Consider the following 11,038-nt stretch of genomic DNA (forward strand, 5'->3'; position numbering starts at 1 on the left):
AACAGTCTAGTGCTTGCTGCAAAAACACATTTGTCCTCTGGATTGCTGGAGATATTCTCTGGCGGGTTGTGTCAGTCCTCCCACTCAGATAAAATATCCCAGTGCTATTAAAACGGCTGTCGTCTTAACCCCGATGGACGCGAATGAAGCCATGATGCGATGCATTCTGGGCCAGGAAGGAGTCTTTTACAGACACTTCTTTTTACATGCACAGAGGAGAGAGTGAGAAAAGGCCTCCATTCATGGTGCTCTGGCTGGTGTTGTAGTATATGGCACGGCTGTATAAGATCCTGTGGCTTGTGTCTTCACAGAGGCCTGTCAGCAAACATGCCGCCAGCGTCTGCCTGCAGGCCTGTTTGTCTCCAAGGCCACGATCTGCACGCATCACTCAAAGTAAAGCTCCTCCATTCAGAAGGACAAGGACGAAACACTCATTCAGTGCTTCAGCGCGGTGATACTTTCTACGAGCAAGACGCTTTTGTCCACTTAGGATTTAAACTTTTAAAAGAATCTATTCTTTAATGGTCCTTGAAATGTGCTACAAGAAATCTTTAGAGAGATGAATAGCTAAACAACTTAGATATTTTGGCCTTTCAGAAGAGCCTGTGGTTATCATTCAAGAGAAAAAGGAAGAATTGTTATAATAATAAACCCCTCTCTCCTCCTCACCATCTTTATTGCATTAAATCCACCATGCCAACAGAATATAAGGTTTTCAACAATGTTTTAGCAATATTAACAGTTTTACAAGACAGTTTTCCACATTTTTCATTCACTCAGTTAAACAACAGCACGCATTCAGAAAAACATTACTATTTAACATAAAAAGAGATAATTGCAATTTGCTAATGTGACCACCAAGAGGTTAAAGAATAATCTCTATAAACAGATTCTGCATTCATATAATCTGTAGGCAACGTGAGAAGATTTTGGTATCATAAGAATTCTGGTTTCCGTTTGTAGTCTGAGTAGTATTGACCAGTCACATTTGAGCAGGCTTTGGTTGAATGCGGGTAAACAGACCATGTGGAGAGCAAAAGAGGCTGAACACATTGACCGAAATACAATCTGTGAATCCATCCACTATCGTCTGATGATAATTTATCTTTTCATTGGTTTAGAATTAGCTTGTAAACTGTCTATTTGAGAATTAATATGGTCGTACACGTTGTCTCTCAACTCCAACTCCAGTCAGCGTCTCAAGTTGCTAATCGGACTGTAAACAATGAGCATGGCTACACCGGAGGCTTATCCATCGTCAAACCGATAGCCGATGGGTTCCGAGATTGGTTAAAGAATAACAGATAATCTGTATTTTTTAGGGCTGTCAATCGATTAAAACATTTAATCATGACTAATCACATGATTGTCCATAGTTAATCGCGATTAATCGCAAATTATTCGCACATTTTTTATCTATTGAAAATGTTACCTTAAAGGGAGATTTGTCAAGTATTTAATACTCTTATCAACATGGGAGTTGCCATATATGCTTGCTTTATGCAAATGTATGTATACCTGTATTATTGGAAATCAATTAACAACACAAAATAATGACACATATTGACCAGAAACCCTCACAGGTACTGCATTTAGCATAAAAAAATATGCTCAAATAATAACATGACAAACTGCAGCCCAACAGGCAACAACAGCTGTCAGTGTGTCAGTGTGCTGACTTGACTATGACTTGCCCCAAACTGCATTTGATTATCTTAAAGTGGGCATGTCTGTAAAGGGGAGACTCGTGGGTACCCATAGAACACATTTTAATTCACATATCTTGAGGTCAGAGGTCAAGGGACCCCTTGGAAAATGGCCATGCCAGTTTTTCCTCGCCAAAATTTAACGTAAATTTGGAGCGTTATGACATGGTTGGTACCAATGGATTTGTTAGGTTTTCTAGTTTCATATGATACCAGTATCTTCACTCTAGCTTTAAACTGAGCCCGCTACAACCAAAAAATCACAAGTTGTGTTAATGCGTTAAAGAAATTAGTGGCGTTAAAAGGAATTTGCATTAACGTGTTATTAGCTGGTTAACTTTGACAGCCCTAGTACTTTTCTTATTGTCAACACATCCCATGAAAAGACCAAAACCAGCAGTGAACTGATCCTACAGTACTAACAAATAGACCGTCCTGATACCAGAAATACTCACTTTCACATCCAAATCCGTAGCTAGAAATAGTCCCTAACAAATTCACTATTTGCTCCTGTTTGAGAAACATTTGCTAAAAGCTACAGTGTCCAGCTGTTTTAGGAAATAATTTAGTATTTTTAGAAAATTAAACTATATATTTGGGAGCTGTTTTTAAAGATTTCTGTCTTCAGTAGGGACCAATGGACTTGGGACTGAGAGCCACAGACCGGCTATAGAAGTCAGAAAGTATGGAAAGAAGACTAAGTTGGTTTTGAACTTTTTATTAGATTTGTTGACAATAACAAAAATACAGAATATCTTATCCTTTAAATAAAACGTGCACGTAACAATAATACAAAGCAGAAAAATAAGACAAAGACAACACGTGGCAACAAAACACACATTTCAAGCAATAAACCAGCATTCAAGAAATACATGTATATGAACACAGTACTTGTATTTGTTAAGGCAATAAAGAAGATATCTTTTTGTTATGAATTCAGGCACATTTGTAGAAATACATAATCAAGTAAATCCGAGGATCTCACTAGTTTAATGTACAAAATATGTGTAAACGTTTGCATGTATTTCCAGTAAATGCAACACAAGACTATAGCAGTTACAATTAAACACAATTGCACCTTTTTGTTAGTCACAGAGTCGCTGTTGCTGTACAGTACTGGGAGAGATGTTTGCTGCAAAACCCCTGCAGATAGTACTTGAATGGAGGATTTTAACCCCTGAAAAAAGGAAGAAAAAGAGACATTGATATAAGGCATCCAAAACACAAGACTTCATACAGAACCTGTCAATCGTCATCAGACTGTTTTTCCTCATGTTTTCATTCAACAGAAACACTTGTACGGTACCTTGATACTCGACAGTTGCGTGTCTGAACATAAGTTCCTGTGTACGTGATATCACATCTCACTACGTTGTTGGTGAAGTCTGACTCCAGGACGTGGGAATTGGGATTGACAGTAACCTGAAATAAATGAAACTTGTTTGAGCAGTTCTGCAGGCAGGTTTGTTGTATAATAAAACCTCCATGTAGAGAAATAAAACAGTTAAAGTGACACGTGTTACCTTCAAGATGTAGTTTCCTGGAGGAACGTCTGTGATGTCGATCCACTGACAGTCAATGTTGGCCGCGTATACATCATGGCATCCTGGACTCAGGCCCTGAAAACACAACCAGTGTGGTTTAAAGCTTTTGACTCTTCAGACAACTCTGACTACTTTTTTCCTACAAGCGCTGCAAATGAAGCAGATTTGAGTTTTAGTTATACAAACAGTTCTCTGGAAGAGAAGCTGTTACACGAAACCAGCGCTAAGCCGTGCAAAGCCTGAATCACAGAGCCCAGACAACAGATATAATAAATATTCCCATGTCCTCAGGAAGCTTCTTTTTTTTTATTATTGGCGTACATTGGAGTTTTAGTTAGAAAAACATTTCTCAGAAGTGGATCTGGAGGATTTGTAAAAACCTCCAAGACAAAAGTAACTGTAACTCAGAGCCTTGCTACCTGCACTATGTTTTGTTTGACTAAATAAAATACTATAAAAACTGTACATCTTTGAACTACAAACCAAATAGAGGAGATGCTGATCTACTGTATGGCAAAGTTATCCAAACTGGCAGACTAAATCTAGTTAGTCAGTTGGCTTGCTGACCCAGCACGTTCTCATCCCAGCTCGTCGCATACGGCCGCTTTGTCACGCCCCTAGGTGTCACTTTATATTTTGCAACAAAACCACTATAGTTAGGTTTAGGAAGGAACGACATGGTTGGGCTTAAAATGACTGTTTGTTTCTGCAGGTTCGCAATTCTCCCGTATTTCTCCCGATTTCTGACACATTTTTCACACATTTTTTTCCTTTTCCTTATCATAACTTGTTTCTGGCACTGTACAGCGTCTATAAGCCCTACTGTTTCCACCTGGATGACAATAGAGCTACACCTACAGTATGTTGCTTCCTGGTGGAAGAGATGCTCGCCACGCAGCGTGCAGCGCCCAAAGTCGGGCTTTGCTCGACGCAGCCAAGAGCCGTTGTGGTGCGGTGCAAAACGTTAAAATATAAAAAATATAAAAAAATAATGGGTTTCAGCGCGCAGTGGTGCCGTTGTCATGTTTTTTCTGAAAGGACCTTCAGTGACTGAGAGATGGAGAGAGAAATGAAGAGCACTAAGAGAAAGAAATACCTAAGCACGGGCTAAAAATGAATGAATGAATAATAACTGATGAATATTAGTTTATACTAGAGGGGCGAATTATTCAGTTTTCTTTCCTGAGAATTAAAAGTAAAATTAAAAGTAGGCCTATTTAACATAAAAATGCTTTTGCAGTGTACTTAATATTTTGCTATTTTCATTTTTTAAAAGTCACCAGAATGCAGAAAACAAAGTGTCTGAAACTCAAATGTTTGTGGGGGAGGACCAAGAGCCCACGCTTTGGTTTTGAAATCCTCCCTGTTTTTGGGGTCTTAAGGTTGGTGCCTTGTGCGGCGGTACCGAACACCAAAGGCCGTGACAAAGCCTCGGTATTTAACGCCCTGGGAATGAGAACCGGTCCAGGTCCGACATAGTTCCTATCACAGTTCTAGATGGCCATCTCCTGAGACCCGACATTTGTGCACAGTAACAACAAACCATGATTTTTTGCGACCAAGAGATAGCTAACTTTTCCATTCAATTCAATACAAACCAAAGCAAAATTCACTTTTTTAAGCCATTCTGAGTGAGTCATGGTTCTTTCTTACCTCATTAGTTGTTAAAAAGGTTTCCTACTTTCTGGTGAATTTGTATTTTCAACACTAGGCTTTCATCCAGGAGACCACCGTTTGTGTCCTGTGTGTCACGTTACAATCAGCTGTTCATTCGTGTCTCGTGTTCACAACGTTCAGTTTCATTTTTACTGTACAAACAGTCATTTTAAGCCCAACCATGATGTTTTTTCAAGCCCAACAGGCAACAACAGCTGTCAGTGTGTCAGTGTGCTGACTTGACTATGACTTGCCCCAAACTGAATGTGATTATCATAAAGTGGGCATGTCTGTAAAGGAGAGACTTGTGGGTACCCATAGAACCCATTTTCATTCACATATCTTGAGGTCAGAGGTCAAGGGATCCTTTTGAAAATGGCTTCGACAGTTTTTCCTCGCCAAAATTTAGTGTAACTTTGGAGCATTATTTAGCCTCCTTTACGACAGGCTAGCATGACATGGTTGGTACCGATGGATTCCTTAGGTTTTCTAGTTTCATATGATGCCGCTACTATCTTCACTTTAGCTTTAAACCTGAGCCTGCTACAACCTAAAAATTGCAAGTCCTGTTAATGCATTAAATAAATTAGTGGCGTTAAAACAAATTTGCGTTAACGCATTATTATCGCGTTAACTTTGAAAGCCCTAGTAAATACTAAACTTGGGAGGACTGACTTCCAGTACTTTGTGCCATATCATTTGACTGTCTCATTACACATGGGTTGATTTAAAGTTTTAACTTTGTACATATTAAGAGATGTCTGTGATTGTTTCTGATTCCTCACTGCTAATTTCCTCCTCTTGATCTCAGTGAGGCTCCTTGATTTATTAAAGGCTAGACAACATACTGTTTAAGTATATATTACCTGTGTATGAGATGTACAGGCGTAGCGCCGCCTGAATCCAGGGTCACAGCCTGTGTCCTCCAGACAAAAACTGGCCTTGTGTCCCTCTGCCACTTTACGTCCAGTGACGATGTCCAGCAGGTCGTAGTTACTGAAGGCGTCCATGCTGTGGTAGTGTCTGAGGGGGGAGAACAGAAAAGAATAGGGCTCAATAAAAGGATCAGGGATGCCTTTAAACCCACAATCTGATGTTCTTAAGTGGATGTTGAAGCTGTGGTGTTTTTATCAGAGCTGAATGGAGCTGTGCGGATCATTACATTTAAAGGTAATTTCACTTTTATTCTGAGTGAACTCACTGGTGACAGCTGTGCCAGTCCCACTGATATCTGGGCTTGACAGGAAGGAAGTCAGTGGTCCCTTGGTTCTTCACTTTCTGGGGGAACCGCAGGAGGACTCTGAAGTCGATGTCCTTCACGGTGGGTCCATAAGCCGACCTTGGATGGATCACAGGGGAAACGGGGGGCATAAGCTGCGTTGGAAAGTGCTACTGGCTGAGCTCCCGGGGGCTACAGTAGTTTTCACAGTGCAAAGGGTTTGTTCCATTGTGCTGAATGCTTTTGGGAAAACCAACCCAGAACATTTATGTCTTGGCAGGACATCATGTTGGAGAATCACTGCTCCATAATAACATCAAACTGTTTTTGTAGCTCTATCAACAGAAGTTATACAGATGTAATTGAAAGGTATCGTGAAACAGTCGAAAGTTGTGTTAAAACAAGTCAAATTAACCTTCAATGGGCAGTAAAAACAAAGGAAACTGTGTGTGTGTGTGTGTGTGTGTCTGAGGAAGTGAATCACTTTTGGCATCACAGATTACCTGGCCAGACAGTTCTCCTCAGCTGCACAGCGGAGCGCAAACATCTGCATGCGCTGGATGTAAGCACCTGCTTGGATGGCATACGGGTCGGGAACCAGGTCTGGCAGTCCTGGGAGAGCAGATTAAAGGGACAATCCAAGTTTTTTTTGTGAAATTCTGATATCTTAATGTTGCCAGTTTTTTCGTGCCAAGAACAATTCCCTGATATAGAAGGTGTCCAGGCTGAAAATCAGAGCAGCTGTTTGTGTTTGTTGGCATAATTCAAAGTGTTTTACATTCCTGAGCTTTCAGTCTGGGATACCAAAGCCCAACTAGGATTTTTTTCCCTTCTTGTCATTCAGTGTTTTCCCTCTCAGTAAGGAAGACATGAGACTGTGAAAACAGGCTTTAAAATATTGACAAAACCAGCTGATTTAAACATAATATTTGCTGTAAGATCATTTAAAGGGACTGTTGGTAACTTTTTACAAGTATAAATCTACCGGGTCCCGATCCCATGCGCGCTCGCGTGTGGCCGGAGTCTCTGCTCCTCTGCCTGCTTGCCTTCACTCACACACCGCGCGCGTTCTCGCTGTCTCGCTCCACCTCTACACGTGCATGCACGCTCACTACAAACTGCAGAAGAGTTAGTTTAGCTCTGAGAATATCTAGTGAATGTACAGTGGACGTTTGTGCAGAAATAAATGCTGCAGCTCCTCCAGACCAACAGAGGTTTTCCGTGTCTTGTGAACGTTATCGTCTCCTACCGGGTGCCGGTGTCTCCCTGCGATAACGTTTCTCTTCCTGCTGAAGCCCCGGAGGCTGAAGCAGGAAAAGCCAACACTGGGATCAGCATTGATATTCATGGAGACCTTCGTCTGGTCAGCTAACATTACTGCCAAGCAGCTGAAATATAGAGTGATATTGTGGTTTTAGCTGACGTGTGTCGCCTCACTGTTTTGAGCAATGCTCGTTCATGTCTATGAGCAGAAGCACGAGCCCGACGCTGACTTTAGTTGACTTAGCGGCCACAGGTGTCGCTGTTAACAAGCATTTCTGATTCTTACAAACAGTCCCTTTAATCAATAAAGAATACAGTAAACAATGTGACATAACGTTTTAACTATTTTTAAACAAGATATAACAGGTTTTAACTATTTTATCCACTTTTAATGGTTTTAGACAATCCTTGTATGTATGATGTAATGTATGATCTTTTTAACCTCATTACAGATTTTAACATCATTACTTAGCCTATTATGAACTTACTTATGCTTTTGCATTAACAGTAATACACTTATAGTCTTTTTTAACTTGTCACAAAAACAGGCTTTAAAATATTCACAAAACCAGCTGATTTAAACAGAATATTTGGTGTATAAGATCATTTAAATCCATGCAAATCAAGAGGGCTATACTCATTCATTCCTTCACTTACCATTTTGGAAATATCTTGTCCCAGACCCTGTGCCAGGCGGACGGCGCGTGCGGGCCACTGACCTCCCTCTCGTGGGATACGAGTTGTAGACTGAGTTCCTGTGGTTTTTAAACGGGTTTCGAGGGTCGTCGTTAACCATGTCCTCTCCATTACCAGGCGCCTCGTTTGAACCATCCTGGCTGAGTGCAGCTGATGGAGCAGCAGCTAAGGATTCCCTCTCCAGACCTGAGGGTTCTACTGAGCTGGACTGTAACTGCTGGTACTGCACACCTGGACCCGGTTCTCCTCCTCTGGTGTGCAGCGCAGCATCACCTCCTCTCCTGCCTGGTACAGACGCGTTGATGGTGTCGGTGCGTGTTGCGCCTACATAACCTGCAGCTCCTGACGCACGAGCATTAAGAGGCGCAGAATAATGTCTAACATCGCGTCTAACAGATCCTGGCTCTATCCTGATGGGCTCAGTCTGTCCGGGTCTCACTGGAAGAGTCGCTCCTCTGTGCGCACCAGACACGTGGCTCCTGGTGCCATCATCCCTCCTGCCGGTGAAATACACCCTGGATTGGCTTCTGGAGCGAACCGGAGCGTGGTACTCTGATCCGGTGCTCATTAAACTATAAACCTGCCCGTTGTTCTCCCACTGGATCCGGTGCCGCCACGGTCCAGATGTGCGCATCTGCTGCTGCTGCTGCTGGCCAAAGATGAGAGGAAGTTGTCCATGGAAAAAGTATAAAAACAAGAGTGACAATTTTGCCATGGCAATAAAACTAGAAGAAAAATATAAGTCCCTCCTGTAAAGTCAATGATAAATGAGATTATAACATGAAGGATATCTGTGGATGCTCTCAGTTGCAGCTCTCACACAGAACAACATATCAGTACTAAGAGAGGACTGATATGTGGAGAGGAGAAGAGAGGAGGACTGGAGGCTTTCCTGTCTGCTCATTTATCCAATTCAGCCCAAAGTCAAACTTTCTAGCAAGAAAATTTAACCCATGCATCGCCGTGGAGAAGTTCTGTTACACAAGGCTTACACAAGGATGTTTGCTTAGTCAACTTTACGCACAGGTGTTACCTGAAATAGACTGAATGTTAAAGTTCAATCTGGTTATTGGCAAGAACCAGTCAGCCCGGTAGAGGAAAAAAACACAAAGGTTATCTGGTTTTGATTTCACTCACACAGTTATTGACTATAAATTTACTCTTTAATGAGTTGCATTAAAATGCCATTAAAAAACATAAATAATCTAAATATTTTCTTAATGAAGTGCCTCACGATCAATTTAACAACATTAATGAACAGATATCAGACAATAGTTTTGAACAAAATCTGCTCACATTGTGCAACAACTTTGGAGAGGCTGGTGCAGGCCTCGTGCAGGACTAAACGTCCACCACACGGCGGCAGGATGCATCTGTATCATCACCATCTCCATCACCATCCTGCAGACACTGATGCTCCTGAGGAGCTTCTTATATCATCCTGAGAGTCCATGAAACAAAATGCTTTTATTGTTGATCATATCGGTCCTGAATATTGTGTTTTGTGTTTTGAGCATCTGCATCTGCAAACTTTCCTGTTTGCTGTTTCTTTTATCATTATTATTATTTTATGTTTAAATTTGGAGGAAGAAGTACTCAGATCTTCTTAGTATCACCACAGTGTAAAAGTACTCTGTTACAGGTAAAAGTAATGTATTTTAAATCTTACTTAAAAGTACATTAGATTCAAAATATACTTAATGCACCAAAAGTGAAAGTGCTCATTATGCGGAATGGCTCATTTCAGGAAAAAATTATATCATTGGAATATAATTAGTGATTCATTAATGTGTAAGCGTGACTAATGTTAATCTATAAAAAAAATATATTATAGATATAATATAGATATAATTTATTAGTTGATTTATATTTTTTGTTAAAGAGGAACTATTATGCTTTTGTGCTTTTTCCCTTTCCTGTAGTGTGTTATATAGTTTTTTTGTGCATGTAAAAGTTCTGCAAAGTTACAAAGCCCAAAGTCCACGCCAAAGGGCCAACATGGGAGTTACTATCTCCCACAGAAACACTGCTCCTGAACGCCTTGATTGAAGTCCCGCCTTTTCTTTTCTTCCATAACGTGGTGATGTCACCAAGTAAAACATTTGCATAATATCTTCCTCACGGCTAATTTGGCACGCCCTCAAACAAAGCTAGTTAGAGCGGAGCTGGAGCGAAGTCTGAAGAGTTTGATTCAGTTGACCAATCACAACAGAGTGGACCAGCTGACCAATCAGAGCAGACTGGGCTTTTCGAGGGGGAGGGGGCGGAGCTCAAATCAGAGAGAGGTGCTACATGGTCGCCCTCTAAATAAAAAAATTAAAAATGCTGGTGGGCGCCCTTTCTCTTTTTCTGCATTGAGGCAACAAATTAATCCAAATCCGAATTTGCCTACAGTGCACCAAAAGAGATAGAGCTGGCCCTGAATGGACAGCCCGGTGCATCTCATACCAACGCTAAAGGGTGCCTTGTGCGTCGGTATCAGACGCCGAGGGTCATGACAGAGCGTCGGTATTTGACGCCCTGGGAATGAGAACGGGCTGGTCATTTGCAGCAGTTTACACTGAAAGTAGATTAGCAACACTAACATAAAGTAGTTTGTATTATTGTATGGGTTTGCTTGTTGATTTAGTTATTTTTACGGGCGTGACAATGGATGCATTAAAAGGTGAAGGGGGCCATTGAGTACAGTAATTAAACTCACTGATGTTGCCTATTTAACGCTTGGCTTTTTCCATAAAACTAAAGACTATCATTAACGCAACCAAGATCTTCTTTTCAGGTAAAGAAGTGAGGTTATGTGATATGGGTCACAGACACTGAGTCAGGCAGAGCTCAGTATATGTCGCCTGTCACATGAAGTTCCGTGGTGTGTGTTTCCTCAGCCAAATAGGGCATCAGGACGGAGGGCCTTCATGCTTTTCTATTCTTAGTCAAAGAACCCATCCCCTTCTCCA

General features: G+C 41.2%; 1 protein-coding gene across 1 annotated transcript; it reads right to left on the reverse strand.

The window, feature by feature from the left end:
* Positions 1-641: 641 nt before the first annotated feature.
* On the reverse strand, positions 642-9,628 carry LOC141777496 (protein-lysine 6-oxidase-like). Its single transcript, XM_074651796.1, has 7 exons — positions 8,046-9,628; positions 6,629-6,737; positions 6,108-6,245; positions 5,773-5,929; positions 3,230-3,325; positions 3,013-3,128; positions 642-2,883 (listed from the first exon to the last, which is right to left on the reverse strand). Exons 1-7 carry the CDS (start codon positions 8,797-8,799, stop codon positions 2,877-2,879), a joined length of 1,377 nt encoding a protein of 458 aa, XP_074507897.1. The 5' UTR covers positions 8,800-9,628; the 3' UTR covers positions 642-2,876.
* Between the last annotated feature and the right edge of the window lie 1,410 nt (positions 9,629-11,038).

Source organism: Sebastes fasciatus, chromosome 11 (genome assembly GCF_043250625.1).
Source record: "Sebastes fasciatus isolate fSebFas1 chromosome 11, fSebFas1.pri, whole genome shotgun sequence".
In the NCBI taxonomy this organism is placed as follows: domain Eukaryota; kingdom Metazoa; phylum Chordata; class Actinopteri; order Perciformes; family Sebastidae; genus Sebastes; species Sebastes fasciatus.